Below are 17423 nucleotides of genomic sequence, written 5' to 3'. Positions count from 1 at the left end.
CGCCGCAGCGCGTTCCTGGGGTGAAGGGGTGCCTGGGCATGCTCCTCCCCATGGGCCGCCCACCATGTCTAATGGGTATCGCACTCTGTCCCAGCACCTCAATGACCTGAAGAAGGAGAACTTCAGCCTCAAGCTGCGCATCTATTTCCTGGAGGAGCGCATGCAGCAGAAATGCGAGGCCGGCCGGGAAGACGTGTACAAGCGGGTGAGTGCGGGGCGAGCGCGGGAAGAGCGCGGGGCGCCCGCGGGGCCGGGCGCGCATCGATATTCCAGGCGGCGCGCGCGGAGCTGTTCCCGGCCCGCGCCGTGCGCACGAGCGGGGGAGGCGGGTTCCAGCGCCGCGCGACCTTGGCCGGGCCCAGCTCACCTTCCTCGTGCCTGTTGGTCTCCTTTCTCTCTCTAAAGAGGGAGCGGGGTAGAGCCCGAGGCTCCCCAACTCCGGCGAGCGTGCAAGGGCGCAGAACAGGCGCCCCGGGGTGCGGGCTGCAGCGTCGATTCCGGGCCGCGCCCCAGGGAGTCTGACTTGGGAACGGGAGGGGGAGCTGGGGAATCTGCATTTTAGTGCAAGCTCCCCCCACCCCACCCCAGGGGACTCAGAAGCGGGTAGTTCCCAGGCCACTCGCCGGGATAGAGAAGGGCCCGTTCCCGCCCCGCCTCGGGGAAGGCCCGGAGTGATGCTGCGGAGAGCAGGGCGCTTCTGCGTCTTGAGAAATTCATGTTTGGCTTAGAAGACCGTCATGCACATAAGGCTTGACGACAGAACCGTAGGCACCTGCAGCCTTAGGAACAGGTACCCTTGGAATGAAGAACTGGGTGCTCCCGATGGAGCCTGAGGAGGGGGAGGGGAGACGGTGCTTCCCCGCGCGCAGGGCTGCCTTGATTGACAGCGGAGCGACGGGGGTGGGGGTTGGCCCAGCTGTGGGTGAGATGAGACAGCGCCCTGGCAGCAGGACGTGGGGCTGTGGGTTAGGCGGATTAAGCGTCCCAACTGGTTTCCACAACATTGGTTTCCACAGCCCTCTTTGTGTCTGGGCAAGGGCCGAAGTGGCCTGAGCCACCTGGAGCTGGCCGCCTGGACTTTACCAGAGACCCCAAGTCTCCAGCTGTTTGCACAGAAGCCTGTACAGATAAGGCCGGGGGCGCGCTCTGGAAGCATTACAGGCTCCTAGGTAGGATCTTGCTCAGAGTAGCTGGTGTCTGTGACGCCCAAGTGATCATTTATTTGGTGGATCAACTAATGCGGACAGCCGCGTTGGGAGGAGTTAGCCCTGTTTTCTGTCTTTCCTGGATGTCCATGTCTTCACCTGAATCTCCCTGAAACTGGTCTAGATTCACCTTTCACCGTTTGCATGGCTGAGCAGTGACGTGCCTCAGTGGCACTGCCAGGGCCCAGGGCGATATTGCCAAGTGAGAGCTGGTGGCTCAGAGAGAGGGAGAGAGTAAATGTCAGTATTTGCCTGGGGGTGGAAATAGTGAATGAATCTGTGCACTGTGCAGACGGAGGAGCATTTTTGCTTTAACTGTCCCCAAAACAAGGCCGAAGGAAGAGTAATTTCTTAGAGAATTTGAGGGAAAGGGTTTTTTGTGTTTGTTTGTTTTTTAGCTTGAATCAACAGACTGCTTGAATTGTTTGGTCTCACCCCTGCTCTGTCCCGGCTCAGGAGACCCTCCCCAGTGAACACTTGGGGGGGGGCGCTGTGCAGAGGCGGTGTTGGTGTCTGGAAGAAGCGTGATTTAGTGATTTAGATCTTAGATTGTAGGAGCTGCTGAGGGGTGGGGAGGGAGTGGTCACAACACACTGTCCTCTGCAGAGGCGACAACCATTTTGTTAGATCAGTGTTGCCACTTGTCGGGTTTAGGAAGCAGACACGGCCCTGTCCCCTCCTGATGTTAAGAGCCGAGAAGTCAGACCCCATGATTGGAGGGATCTCAGACTACTGTGTTCCTGTATCTCCCCTCTCACCAAACCATCGTTCACCCCACCTGTCGCACACTCATCCCATTTGCCTGTGACTTGGGAAACCCTAAAGGCTTAGGTTCAGATGGTCTTATTTGGGAAACAGAACTCATACAGCTGTTTCAATCATTAACATCATCATTGAAATTAGTTTCTCACACCACATAGTGACGAGGGCAGTTTTGTTTGGATGGAAAGACAAGGCATTAGAAAACCAGCCCATGAGGACCCTGGACAAACAGGGGACCTAGTCAAGTCATTAACCGCTCTGGGCTTGTTCCAGCCCCGGTAGAACTGGCATGAAGAACAGCGCACAGCACCATAGGCCCTGAAAGTTATTTGTTGAGAGTGTGAATACATAGCAGCCGTAAAGATTAAATAAGAAGACATATCAAACCACTTCGTTAAACTTCATAGCTTCATACAAATAAGAAAGGGTAGTAGTTATATGTCTACTAGTAGTTATTATGATATTTACAAATGAGGAAGAGGTTTGGCACATTTAATCTCACCCTCAGATATTCCCCTGAATGTGTTGTTAGGGAAGGGGAGACCCTCACCCCCACCCCACTTCTTGAGTTCTTACGGCTAGACTAGTAATAAAGTAATAAAATTGACACAAAACTAGATTAACAGGGAAAAAAACAACTTAATACATGTGTATAGGAGAATCACAACATGATACTCAGACCATAAAATGCGGCTCAAAGAAATTATGAAACCAGGCACCTTTTCATACTTTTTAGACAAAGAAACAGTCCACCTGTGAGGAATTTACAGGTCAGAGAAAGTTGGGGTTCATTAGATTGGGATGTAAGCAAGGTTTGGGTATTGAGTAATGAGTAATTGAAGCCGAGTAGTACATTTGAAAAGAGGCACCGAGATTTGTTTATGCAGCTTCTCAGCTCTGAGTTGTTGAACTCCAGTGATGAGGGGTGACCTCCAGGTGCGGGGAGGACACCTTTCACCTGCGAGATTTATTTTCTGCCTTCAGTGAGACAAGGGAAGGTCAAGGTGCCCTTCTGGTAGCAGCTGCTTGTCAGGTAACTTTAATTCAAAGTAGTCAATATGCCATTGTGGGACATTTCGGGGTGGTCTGTCTTGGGCCCCAACAGTGTCCAATGTTCATCCTTGTTAGTCACATCATGACTCCACAAGATTAGGTGGATTAAATAACAGCCATGTTGGCAAAGAGACATCAAGGGTGACATGCATTGCATCATCACACATAAGTCAGGTGATTCAGATGGGAATTCCAGGCCCTGTTTTGTGACCAGACTTAGTTTGGTTTTTCTTTAATGTTGAAAGGACACTTCCTTAAATAGAGTAAAAACATTAAGTCACACCCAGCTGAATTAGAATCTGCAATAATTTGGGTGCGGTCTGCACGATTCTCTTAAATAAAACCAGCGTTTGTGAAACATGTAAGTCTGTTGGTTAATCATTTTACATATTTCTACTACTTCAAATTTTGTTGAGATATTTGTACTTCAGAGTGAAAAATTACTGTCTTAAGGAGAGACAGTCAAGCTTTTTACCATGATGGCAGCAGGGAAGGGAAATACAGGAAACTTTAGGAGGAAAAGACTGGAGAGAGGGTTCTGTCCTTCCAAGTGGCAAGCCACGCTTTATGTAGTTGCTTAAGGGGGAGACTAAAATAGATATAATTCATAGGGATTTTAACTAATTGTAAGAGAAGTTGTAAGAGTTAGAGAGTTATATAAAAACCTAGTAAATAAAAAAGGAGCTAAAGGTTTCTCTCTTTCAAGCTGTTCAGAGAATTCAGAAATAATCTTAAGACTCATGCTAACCATGGACTAATAAACTAGTAGTATTAAAGTACACATAAAAATTGGTTCTGTGAGACTGGCTACTTTTCTGCTGAGTGTTTAAACTATCCTTTAAACTTCCACTTTTGTAAATAATTAAAAACAAACAAATACAGAAAGAGGCTGCATATCCTCAGCTCAGAAAAATTGAGGCATATACCTACCTAAGTGCCACTGCCCCCTCTTGGTAGCAAATAGTAATTGTAGGTTCAGTGTTTGGGGAAGACAGTTTTGAATGTGTAAAGCAAGGAAAAGAGGAACCGTTGCAGTACAATTAGCTGCTGCTTCTGGAGCAAAGTAAAGTGAGGAATTGCTGTGGCTGGTCCGCAGCTGAGCATGGCCCACCCCTACAGAGAGTGGCTTGTTCGCATTTCTGGACTGCAGCTGCTCTGGCAAATAATTTCTGGGTGGCAACTTGGTCGATTTCCTCGTTGTTGTTTATCTAATCCTGCGTCTTCTCATTATAGCTGAGTGTGCCACCCCTAGAAATATGTTGTGCCCTGGAATTTATGAAATCCACTGCTGTGTGGTAAACCCCCAACTCCCAAACAGCACCTAAAAACACCATCCACTGTGTTCCGCCTTATGATGACTACTTACTTGTTAAACTTCTGTGAGTTTATTATTAAGGTGCTTTAAAAAAGATTTAAGAATGGAATTTAAAATCTGACAGGGCCAGATCCACCTGGAGACACACACTAGAGAGTATGCACTTCTCAGATGATTCTCTAAAGTGCTGTTGCGGCTGCTGCTGCACAGTGAATGGTTTTCTTATACTTGACAGAGTTGACTCTCTTTTTACCATTGGCTACCTTGTTTAACTAGCTGCTAAGGTTCCCCCCCTTATGTTTTATTTACCTAAACTTTGAGAAATATGTATAGTAGGGAAGGGAGAAGTATAAGTAAAGAGAAAAAAAAAGCCCTGGCCCCAGTCGGGGTGTGTGCAGAAGACAACCGATGGATATTTCTCTCTCTCCCTCCCTCTCTCTCTCTCCCTAAAAATAAGAACTACTTTGGCCAAACTATTTTTAAACAGTTCCCTGGAAGCCTGGCATGGCCAGTCTGTGTGTGCCATGCCTGTGCACCTGTGCGTGCTGACTCCTCCTTGTCAGTGCTTGTCCCTGTCCTCTCCTCGGGAGGGGACGTAGGAAGAAATTGGGAGACTCTATTCATTAAACCGTTGTAACCAGTACCTGTGTTCTTGGTTAAAAAAGCTTAAACTTCACACCAATTAGGATGGCTCTTAAAAAAACAAAACAAATAAAAACAAAAAATAATGTGTTGGCCAGGATGTAGAGAAACTGTAAACCCTATGCATAGCAGGTTGGGAATGTGTAATGGTGTGGCCACTGTGAAAATGGCGTGATGATTCCTCAGAAAATGAAGCAGAATTATCATATGATCCAGGAACTCTACTTCTTCGTTTATACCCAAAGGAACTGAAAGCAGGCATTCGAACAGATATTTGCACACTCGTGTTCATAGCAGCACTATTCACAGTAGCCAAAGGGTAGAAGCAACCTAAGTGTCCATTGACAGGGGAATGGAGAAAGGAAATATGGCCTGCACTTACAAAGGAATGTTATTCAGCCTTAAAAAGGAAGGAAAGTTCGGACATGTATTAAACCATGGATGAATTTTGAGGACATTATGCTAAGTGAAATAAACCAGGCACAAAAGGACAAATATTGTATGGATCCAGTTATATGACCTAGAACAGTCAAAGTCACAGAGACAAAGATTAGAATGGCTGTTGCCAGGGCTGTGGAGGGGCGGGGGTGGAGCGTGGGGGTGCAGGTGGGAAGTTATTTAATGGATATAGTCAGTTGGAGAAAAGCTTCTGGAAATGGTTGGTTGCACAACTATACGAATGTACTTAATGCCACTGAACTGTATACTTAAAAGTGGTTAAAATGGTAAAATTTATGTAAAATGTATATATTTTACCACAATAAAAAAATTTTTACAGCAACTTTCCCATAACTGTCACAGTTACTTTAAAAACACTGTGGAACCCTTGACCAAAACAACTTTGTTTCCTGTTTTTGCTTAATACAATTTTTCTCATTTTTTTTAAGAGCTTTTAATTAGAAGTCATAATACTTGCCTGTTGGGAAGAAGACATTTTTTCCTTTGAATACTTAAGATCTTTTTTTCCCCCCAATCACTGGGAAACAAATTTCAAACTACATGCTGGAGCCTGATTTAATTCTAATTCACTTTCAGGTATCCCCTTAACTGTATCTGCCTAATTTATACTTTTGCATGAACTTAGTGCAAAGCCCCTTCTTCCCATTGGTTATGCCCATCCAGGTCTACACACTGATAGCCATAGCATGGTGGAGTTGAAAGGAGGCACTCTAAGTTCCTGTCTCAAATGTTTCCCTTATTTGCATTGTCATCTGGGCCATTTGTTAACTCACGTTTGCACACAGCCATGCATTCATTCAAGCATCTATGGATTACTACGTGCCAGTTCCTGTGCTCGATGTTGGTGGATAAAGATATTAACAAATAAATAAAAATAGTGTAGCCCGGCCGGGCGTGGCTCAGCGGTTGAGCGTCGACCTAGGATCCAGGCGATCGGGGTTCGATTCCCGGTCAGGGCACATGCCCAGTTGCGGGCTTGATCAATGACTCTCTCATCATTGATGTTTCTATCTCTCTCTCTCCCTCTCCTTTCCTCTCTCTGAAATCAATAAAGATATATATTTTTCTAAAAAAATAAATAAAAGTAGTGTAATGAGGGCTTCCATAGAGGTTTGCACAGACTGGTCCTTAGTACTAAGGAGAGTAATAAAATCCACCAGGAAAGGCCTTGCCTAGTGTACGAATTTTGAATTGAATCTTGAAAGGTAATTAACGCAACAAGGAATGGGGAAAAGCGTTTCAGACAGAAGAAACAGCAGGCACAATGACAGGCATGAAAAAGCATCGCGTGCTTGGCCCACTGCAGGTCTTCAGTTTGGCTGGAACACGCGGTAAGGCTTGTGGGGGCGGTAAGGTGAAACCTGAAGGTAAGCAGATCATGGAGAGCTTGGATTTATCCATCCATTCATTCATTAATAAACACGAATTGCGTACCCACTATATTCCAAGTACTGTGCTAGAACTTGGGGGTTCAAAGATTGTAAAATACAAGCGAGAGAGTGTGGTAAAAAGCAAAAATTGAGATGTGTACAAAGTTAGCTGATGGATGGTGGGTGTGGTGGAAAGAAAGGGGTTTTGCCAGAAACAAAAACCTAGAGACGAGAAAGCGCGTGGTTCGTGTTGAGAATGAAAGTGGTTTTGTGTTGATAAATTGAAGTAGCAGAATAAGGCTTGGGAGTACGCAGGGTGTAGGCCTTTGTGCCATTTTGAAGAGTGTAGACTTCATCTTAATGGTGATAAGGAGCCGTGGATGGGCTTTAGACAGCAGGGAACACTCAGATTCTTCTGGTGGGTGACGAAGAGGGACTTAAGGCGGGTAGGGCAGGAAAGCAGGACAGACAGGCCAAACACACTGTGGAGACAAAAGATCAGGAGTTGCCAGGGGATGGCGGGGGTGGGAGAGGGATGACTAGGCAGAGCGCAGAAAACTTTCAGGGCAGAGAAACTATTTGTAGGATACTGTAGTGGTGGGTACATGTAATTATACATTTGTCCAAACCTGTAGAACGCCCAACACCAAGGGTGAGCCCCGATGTACACTGTGGGCTTTGGGTGATGGTCGTGTGCCAATGTAGGTCCACCGATTGCCACTCATGCCGCTCTGGTGGGGAATGTTGATATGGGGGAGGCTGTGTGTGAGGGCGGGGTATGTGGGAACTCGCTGTACAATTCTGCCCAATTTTCTGTGAACCTAAAGCTGCTCCAGGAAATAAAGTCTATTTTTAAAAGCTAAAAAATAGAAATTAATTTTAAAAAGAGACGATGAGGACCAGGGGCAGTAGGAATAGAGGGGAGGGAACTGATCTGTGAAATATTGAGGAGGTGAAATATCTGTAGGACTTGGTGGTTGATGGGATGGGAAGATTGGGGAGCAAGAATCAAGAACACTGTCAAGCCCTAGCTAAGAAGGGTCACTTTTTCGGGGCCTCTGTTTGTTTATGGATAGAATGAGTGGGGAGGACCCGGACTGATGGCAGCATCCCTCCCAGCTCGAAGTTCTGCAATTCTGAACGGCCTCTTTTGGAAACTCTCACCCTAGCTTAGGTCGTTGCCTCTCCCAGCCTCTCAGCTCATGGTGCCTTCTCAGTGTGGGAGGTGCCAGCAGAGCCGAGATGGCTTTAAAACTACCAGCCAAGGTCAGGAAGATCTAGTGCCGTTACCAGGTAGCTGGGGTTATAATTAGCCCAGTTGCTAGGGGAAAACTGAGATTCTGTGAGCCTGGACTGCCAGAAACAACTTTTCCCTGCTCGGAGAAGCGACTGGTTTGCAGGAACAGCGTGGGTAGGGATAGTGTCTTAATGTGGTTTTAGAGGACTCAGTTTTTGCCTAGGGTATAAGATGTGCTAAAAGCAGAAAACAGCTTTGTGCTGGGGCTAATCAGCATCTTCTGTGTGGCAGGAGGAGTGGGCAACATTCTGCTTGAGCTATATTTGGAGAGCTGGAAAGAGACTTCCTTTTACATGAAGGGAGATAAATAAGAACTTAGAATCACAGCGTAGAGCTGGAGAGGATCTTGGAGGTAACCTATATAGTCCTTTCACTTTTTAAGAAAGCCTTTTATTTTAAAATAATAATAATTTTAGACTTGCAGAAAAGTTGCAAAAAATATTATAGAGAGTCCTTCTATACCATTTATTCAGCCTTTCCTAATGAGTAAACCCTTTGTTTTAAAGATAAGGAAATTGAGGCCCCAAATAGTAAAGTAAGTTGCCTGAGGTCACACAGCAAATGGATGGTCGGTCAGGCTGGGACTAGAATCTAGGAGGCCTTGCTACCCATCCAGGCATTCGCAGTGACTTCCTTGGTCTTCAGCAGTTTCAAGGAATTTACATGCTTGTCAAAGATTCAGACTTTCTTAATAGAATATACACAGCAGGAGCTAGGGTAATTCATAGACAGATGAAAAGAATATATTTAGTTCCTCAGCCTATATAAGCCTTCCTTGGAGTTTCATTTGTTTCCAAAAGCCACTGCGAAGATTTTTATTTTATTTTATTTCTGCTTCTTGCTCTGGCCTTTGCCATTTCATCTAAGCAAGTTCAAGCTCACACACTTCATAGCTAAATGAGGCTGTGATGTACATGGAGAAGGCACAGACTGGGGGCTGGTGCACACTGGAAAGAGTCCACCCTATCATGTTAAACTGCAGCTAAGCCACCCACACACCAGGAGGCTTGGTACATGCTGTTCCGTGCAGAACTGAGTAATAGTCCAGGTGGCTGTTGGCCCAGCAACTTTAGAACGGACTTTGGGCCACACTGGGCAGTTACCATACCTGTTATTTGGAAAGTTGGCTTGAGGAGGTTGGGAGTAAATAAAAGGCACTGGCTGCCTTGCAATGCCAGCTTTTCATCTCCCAACTTCAGGCAAGGCCCCGCTGCGTGAAGGGCAGGAAGCCACCCCTTTCTGTACACAGGGCCTTGGAGGCCCTTCTGGAGGCTTGAGGAAGAAGCCTGCTCAGGGGGGGCCCTAGGTAAGCTCAGGGAGCTGGCCAGTGTGAAGGCCATGACCTGGAGCAGCGAAAGGAGAGTCCCGGCCCTGGCCGAGGGACAGAAGTGAGAAGTCCTTCCAGGTCACTTGTTCTTGGTAGGTTTCTGAGCTTCCTCTGAGGCCACATAGGTGGCTGCCCCTCTCAGAGTTTTGCATCAGACCTCCCCATGCACATTCTATCAAACGGAGTCAATGCTCAGTACTAAACATAAACCTGGTCCCGTCCACCTGGCACAGCTCAACTGACGGCACAAGGTGAGCTGTCATGACGCCACTCCGCAGTCAGGAACTCCTGAGTCCAGAGCTGGATCCCAGGGTCTTTCTAGCGCAGAACTCAGATGAACGTAGCGGGCCTGTGGGCTCAGATTAGCGGGTCCCGTGCGGGCGCTTGCCCGCATTGCTGCAGGTAGGGGGTGGTGGTGTCAATCGGAACTGGAGCCCTACCTCAGGCTTTCTCCACCCTCAGCTGGCCCTCCACTGCTGCTTCCAAATTGCTCTCTTCTCTTTCCTCTCCTGTTTCCCCACTTCTTCAAGGTGTGTCAGGGTATGTCACCAGTGCCTCAGAGTCTTGGCTTAAGATGGAAGAAAATACATGGTCAGGAGGAAAATACATGGCCTCTCTCCTTTCTAGGCTACTGCTCTCCAGAAGTTTCTAGAGCTGGGCCTTGTTCCACCTTCTGGTGTCAGTGTTCTGCCCACTTTTAGTCTCTTTCTGTCCTTTGTCCCATACCCCCTCTCAGTTTTCCCCAATTCCACACCTAAATGCTTTCCATTTAAACCCTCTGAAGAAGGAAATCCGTTTATAGTGTTACTGGGCCAGGCTCTAGGCTTTGCATTTTATACATGTTTAATCTTGACCGCCTAAGAGCCCTGTTTGGTTGGCGTCTGGTCCTCGCTTTTCACAGGGCCAGCTTTGCCATCCGTCGCCTCAGGGAGGGTACCTGGTATCCCAGCAGCTACAAGGCCTGATTCTTCAGTTAAGAACCGAGGCCGTGGCACATCCTTTAGAATTAAAAGTTAGTCCCTCTTTCAAATGCAAATGATGTTTTTTAGTGTCCAACTCTGCATTGTATTAAGGCCTGACTAAAGAGAAAAGAAAGAGTTGTAGTAAACCCGTATCTATTTTCATAGTGGCTTTCACCAGGACTGTGACAGGAAGGGGTGGCATTGTCTCCCTGTGCATCTGCAGTAAAAGGCAGCATTGACCTCATTTTCACTTGCGAGCCCGGTGCAGATTGCCATGTGGCATGTCATAGAAACTGCGCTGTCCTTACCCGAGTGCGCCGTCCCGAGTCGGGCTGGAACTCCAGAAATACAGTGCAGATACATTATTCAGCAAATGCTACTCAGTTCCTGGCTGGCAGCGATCTTTCCATGTATACAGTTCTTGTCCCTCTTTTAAGATTATGAACACTTTGTGGGGTGGGGTGGTCTCAGACGTCCTCTGTGGCCTTCAGCCTTGTTGAGCCTGTGGTAGAAACTCAGGACGTTAGTGCGGATGGATCGCAGACACCCTAGGAGTTGCAGGTGAGGCTCGTCTGCACAGAAAAAGAGGAGGCGGTGGCTGCCTTTGCACCCTTTGCTGTCCCCTCCACCGAGCGCGCTGGGTGAACCTTCAACTCTTCCAGGCTCTGGGCAGTGTCTCCAACGGAAGGGCTGGCAGAAGTAGAAAGCAAACAAATCGAGAAGAGAAATAGGTAAGAAGAGGAAACTCTTGACAGGGAGAATCGCTTAAAAGTGGGCTCTGTTTTATTTTGAACAACATTCATTCATTTGATAAAGACACAATCAACTTCTGTGTATGGGCGTTGTGCTACCAACAGTGGGGATACAGTGGTGAGAAAATAGAGGGGTCCCTGTCCTCCTGACACACTCACAGGTTAGTGCCTGAACGCAGTGTGAGTCATACCGTGACCTGACCCCCGTTCGGTGTCATGCTTGTTACCGCCCGTCTCGTTTTGCTTCACTGATAATGAGCTGGAGTCACGTCTGTGTTTTGTTGGTTGCTGAAGGCCATAGTCACGTAAAACGCGAGAAGATCCTCCTGTGCCACAGGATTAAGTGTAACGCAGGCCAGAGCGTGTTTCTGTGTAATGTGCCGAAGGCCCGGTGCATCCTTCTCCTGACATCTCAGAGCAGCGCTGTCCAGTAGAAATATAATGCGAGTCACAGACGAAATTTAAAAATTTCTAGTGGCCATATTAAAAGAAGAGTAAAAAGAAATATGTGAAATTAACATTAATATATATTTAAAATATTACTTCGACCTGAAATGAATATTCGCGCATGGAGAGTTTATGTTCTTCCGTTGCGGTCAGCCTTTGCGATAGTGGCCATGGAGTCTTTGAGGTCCTTACAGAGCTTCTCAGTTTGAACTGGTCACAGCTCAGGGGTTCAGCAGCTACATGTGGCTCGTGTCTGCTGTCCTGGGCGGCGAGCTGTGGAGTCTACTGTCTAAGTGCTGTCCCTGGTCCCACACCGAAGCACAGCCTCAGAGGAGTCCCCTGATCATGGGCCTGGCGGCAGGGCACAGCAAGGCTTTCAAGGGAGGAGGGACTAGCTTCCAGGTGGAGGGTAAGCTTCAGTGTAAGAAAAACTGTCCTGCACTTTGCAGGACACCGATCAGTGGCTTTATCCTTTTGAAAAATAAAAGCCAGTGAGCTGAATGTGGGGATAAATGTCAGATGGCGTTAGACCACACGGATAATTTAAAAACGTTGAGTAGGCCATTATGTTTCCTGTGCACCAATATAACTATAGAAAAATTAACATAGCTTTTATACTTTTTAACTCCATAGTAAATTTTTCCTTTGTTCCAGTTCTAGACACGCTGCCCAGAGAGAAGCCCAGGAAAGCTCAGGATGGTTCCCTGAGCTCCACCTCCTGACTGGCCGAGGGAAACGAGCCATCCTGAGCATCCCTCTCAGCCCCTGGAGTGGGCTGGGTTCCTGTCTCCACACAGGTGTCCTGGGGATCTGAGGGGCTCCCGCCTCACCCCAGCTTTCACAGGAGGCCTGCTCCTGGCTAAATTAAGCCCCGCCAGGCCTATTTGTGGACCCAGAGGCTCCAGCCAAGTGAGAGAGACTCGTCCAGCTAAGGAATGTTCTGGGAGGGGAGAGAAGCACTGAGATCATTGGTATTTGTGTGTACCGTTTCTCACTTGCCAAATCAACAGCGGCTTCGGGGACTCAACCAAGATTTTGGTAGAGTGACCGTGGGGAAGGAATAGCTGGAGACACACTGGGAACAGTTCCAGCGGAGAGCAGTGTGGACACCGAGGCAGTGTGGACACGGCGACCCCTGAGCTCAGAGTCTAACTAACACAAGCCCAGGACACCTCATAATTCTCCCCGTATTTTGTAACAGACTTTTCTTTTAGAGAAGTTTTAGGTTCACAGAAAAATTGAGCTGAAGGTACAGAGATTTTCCATATACCTCCTGCCACCCCCCCCACACACACACAGCCTCCCCACCATCACAATCCAAAGACATCTCATTTAAAAAAAAAATTCTTACTGATTTTTTTTTTTTTTCTTGAGAGAGAGAGAGGAAGGGAGAAGAGAGGGAGAGAGAGAAACATCGATGTGAAAGTGAAACATGATCAGGTGCCTCCTGAACGCCTCCTACTGGGGATGGAGCCTACGACCTGGGCATGTCCCCTGACCCTGAATCAGACCGGTCTCCTTTTGGTACATGGGACGATGCCCATTCAACTGAGCCACACTGGCCAGAGCCAGACACCTCATTTTAATTTGTCTTTTCTTGGGTTCCTAAAGTTAGCGCTGACCAGAAATAGCTCTCTCCTTTTTATGACTCATGCATCTTACTACCTTGGGGGAAACTGACATTTATTGAACACCTACTTTATGTCAGATATTTTCACTATATCTCCTCGTTTAATTTTCACAATATTCCTGAAAGGTAGTCATTAGCCCTTGAAGGAACTAAAACTTGGGTTAAGTGATTTACCTCTAGAACACAGAGGTTGAACTCCCAGGAACTATGTGAACTATGTGAAACTGAAAAATGGTTGACTATCTGCACTTTCCTGTGATTCAACCCAATAGAATGTGAGCGAGCTAGTGCTTTAGTTCTAAAGTCTCCACACTTTGCAGTGTACCACATGCTGCCCTAAGCACAGGATTCTTTATTTTCCCTTTCAGTGCTGTAGTTTCAGATTTATCTCTCTCACCCCCTAAAACACTAGCACTAGGGAGCCAAGAGGAAGGGCAGCCCAAGGTCCGACTTACCTTGAGCTGGGCCTAGGAGTGTTTCTCGGGGGCTAAAGCTGGACTTACAGAATGAACCCGTATTGACTTATGTATCTGCTGCTATTTGCAGTTGCCACCTGTGTGCATTTCCATACACTGTCTGATTCTGGGTCCCTTCTGTTTATCACACTCTACTCTAATCATCTGTTTCATTGTCCCCAGAGACTGTCAGTTCCCTGAGGACTGATTGTGCCAGCCTTGCCCTTTCTAGTACCTATTAAAGAACTTGCACATCCAAAGTAGGTGCTTCAGAAATATTTGATCGAAAAATAAATTAACAAATGCGACCGTCTCCCAGGTCCCCCTGCCTTCTGCCCAGTGAGCACCCTTTCTCTCTCTCCCCCTCGCTCCGTCTCTCCTGTCTGTTCATACACCTGACCTCCTTACCTTCTTAGATGCCATTCACAGCCTCAGTGTTTACTCAGGTGTGACCGTGTTTGTCTGCTCGGGCTGGGAAGAGAGCGGTATTGTTTTCAGGCCCCTACTAAGGACTGACATGGGTTGGGCTTGAAGGAGTGACCCGAACAGAGGAACTTTGCCATTTGGATGTGGATCCTTGTATTATGTATTGTATAAACTGAAATTTTCCACTTGGTTTTTTCCATCTCTTTGGGGGACTGGACATTAAAGCAGGCTCTGGCAAGAAAGTGCCTGGCCTTGTAGAGTCTTCTGGTTACAGAGGCTGTGGACGCTGCCCTGCTGTCCTTTCTCTGGCCATGAAGGACGCTTGTCACATGTTGGGGCAACCTATGTGTCTAATTTGGGACTTAACTGCACTGGGAGAAGACAGTGAACCTGGGATCTGTATAAAGGCAGAAATTACACCTCTTTCTAAAGTCTTTCCTTTATCATAGGGTCTAAGGACTGTTAAAAAACAGAATTCAACCCAGTAAGTTTGACGATCTCATTGGCTTTATTAAGCAGCTCCTGAATCGGGCTGCATCCCATCTAGCAACTAGGATGATCCCAGGGCTTGTACAAAATGGGAGGTTTTTACAGGAAGAAGGGTGGGGAGAGGGAGCTAATAACAAAAGAGGATTGTTTCTAGACCACTGACATTTTCTTTTGGGAGCTAGGGAATAGCAAGGGTTTTTATCATGCAGAGCAAACAGGTTTGGGCAGTGCTCATCACCAGGGGCAGTGATGGACGGATTAGGAGGGTGGGTGAGTGGCTCGGGGAAGTCCTCAGGCGTACAGTTCATTCATCATTGGCCAGGTAACTGACCGGGCTGAATCCACACCTGTGTCAAAGGCCAGGAAGAGAGCTGAGTTGAGATGACAAGCTGAGGACCAAGGCTAGTTCAGGCGGGAACCTGGTTCCAGGGTAGAGGGTCTGTGGCAGTTAATGACAATGAATGCCTGTGTGCCTTTCAGAACATCGAGCTGAAGGTTGAAGTAGAGAGCCTAAAACGAGAACTCCAGGACAAGAAACAGCATTTGGATAAAACTTGGTGAGTTGTAGTTTGCCCTGGTTGAGTTCTGGTCCTTTCCAGAGTCTGGCTTGCAAATTTGAGAATAGTAGATTTGGAACCAAATTCCTTACCCTGGACTCTGGCGTCTGGATGCCGTGTCCAATTCAGGACCTGAAATGATGTGTTTTCTTTCCCTTGGGCTCTCTGTCTGAGTCTGACAGACCTTGCCGTAGACTGGTAAATTCACCAGGCCTAAGCTTATAAATGTCCTATTCAGTAGTCCACTGATAACACCAAGGCTGGCATAGAGTTGGGGGAAATGGGCGCTCTCATACACTGCTGGTGAGAGTGTGGATTGTGGCAACATTTTTGGTATGAGGCACTACCTAGCAAAGTAAAAAACAAAAAACAAAAACATTTCCTTTGATCAAATAATCCTTAGAAGGAATCTATTCCTTATAAATAAAAGCATGAGTATGAAAGGATGATTACTGAGTCATTATTTGTAATGGCAAAAACCTAGAATCCACTGTGCATCAATAGAGCAGTGGTGGAAGGCGTTTTGATCTAACCATACTGTGGAATATTATGCAGTCATTAAAAAGAATAAGCTAGCTCTATCCTGCTGTGGCCCCGATAAGACTAAGTAAGGCGAAAAAGTGCTGAATGCTATTTATAGTATCATCCCCTTTGAGCAAAGACCAACAGTCCTCTCTGTGTGTACATGTGTTTGCTCGATGATGCATAGAAAAAAACTGGAGGATTATGTATCAAACTCTTTAATATTGCATATATCAAGGGAGTGAGATTGGAGTTTGTGATGGAAGACTTGATTTTTTTCTTTATATATGTTTGTGTTGTTGAAATAGTTACTTTTATAATTTATAGTTTTTATAATAAAAAAACTGAGTTTTAACTGGTGGTATTAAAATTGTCATTAAAAAAAATTTTCAGATCTATCTTGCGATCAGTGTACACTCACTCTGATCTGAGATTCTTCCTGTCGCCATAGTGTCTCGATATTTGTGATGACAAGTCCAGCAAGATCAGAATACTCAAAACCAGACTCAATAATTCATGATATACTGGTATTATTAAACACTTGCTGAAGCATTAAGTGAGCTGATAGACTTTAGGAAAACTTGTAAAATAACAATCGAGTAATAGATTTTGAGATTTGTGTAACACTTTAAAAATCTTTTATGTCATCTCAGCTTTTAATTAGGTGGCTTTATTTTTAGAAATGGAAAAAAATAAGGTACAGAGTATTAAAGTCTTGTCAAATGAGTGGCAGAACCCGCATCTTCGGGCGTCGATTCAGGCTCTTCTGATTCTACAACAGCTGCAGCCTGTTAAATCAGGAATTCCTGGCCAACTGAGCTACTCAGAAAATGTGTAACTTCCATTCTCAAGATATTACAGTGAGCTTTTGTCTGTCGCATTTATCAAGGAGCATGGAGTCAAAGTAAAAGTCGATGGTTCCCGAGGTCTGCCTATTTAGGGGTCTTTCTACTTAGGGTTATTCTTTTGACTATGTGTCCCTTGTACAACCAAGACCCTTCTAACCCTGGAAGGCTCGAGTTAAACATAGCCTCTGGGATGGTACCGAGCAGTGTCCACCAGTGACCAAGGAATCCTGTCATCTTCAGGGAAGTTCCATTTGGTCTCCATGGACCCAACCTTCTGGGTCAAATATTAAAGTACCACTGGGCTTGGGTCGAGGAGCTTTGATTTATCACGAGCCTGTGAAGGTTCAGTGTTGCTCTCGGCCCTGAGAACCAGAAGATGGTCTGTGGTTCTCAACAAATGGCTTAAAGCAATAATAAAACCCAACCGGAATTAAGATCACTCAGCACCCGATACTGCCCCCAGATTTCTAATCCTCAGACATCCAAGGGCAGCTGTTGTTGGCTAAAAATAAGCCGGTGACACCTTACCCGCTTCATGCTAGGGCCTGGACATTCATTCCTGCGGACGTCAGAGGAGCAGCGCTGGGCCCGAACCCCGAGCCTCTGTAGATTAAATGCCTGCTCTCTGCATGGGACCATGGGAAAGCCGGGCTGAACCCCGGCCAGGTAGCCCAGATTCGGGGTAGATATTTAGGGGTTACTGGCTATAAAGGAGGAGAGCATTTCTGTGGCTGTCCAAATGGCTATTCTGTCCCAGCAACCCGCGTGGAAGGAACACTTTCAGTTGAAATAGCAAGAAAGGCAGGGAACCAGCCAAACACTCTGGAAGGAAGATGATAGTGGACCTGGATGGCTGAGCTCTGAACCGTTTGATGGCTGCCCACCTTCCGAATGAAAGATTCCCC

General features: G+C 46.6%; 1 protein-coding gene across 9 annotated transcripts in view; it reads left to right on the top strand.

Moving 5' to 3' along the window:
* Nucleotides 1-17423, top strand: part of PDE4DIP (phosphodiesterase 4D interacting protein) — a 190042-nt gene that overhangs the window by 102140 nt on the left and 70479 nt on the right. For all 9 annotated transcript variants that reach the window (XM_081120339.1, XM_081120342.1, XM_081120343.1 and 6 more), the window contains exons 4-5: nt 95-205; nt 15072-15148. In XM_081120339.1, coding sequence (XP_080976465.1) covers nt 95-205; nt 15072-15148 — 188 coding nt within the window. The remainder of the gene's footprint in view (nt 1-94; nt 206-15071; nt 15149-17423) is intronic.

Source organism: Miniopterus schreibersii (genome assembly GCF_964146895.1).
Source record: "Miniopterus schreibersii genome assembly, chromosome: 19".
In the NCBI taxonomy this organism is placed as follows: Eukaryota; Metazoa; Chordata; class Mammalia; order Chiroptera; family Miniopteridae; genus Miniopterus; species Miniopterus schreibersii.
Note: the sequence above shows the minus strand (reverse complement) of the source record. Positions and strands in the feature narration are given on the sequence as shown.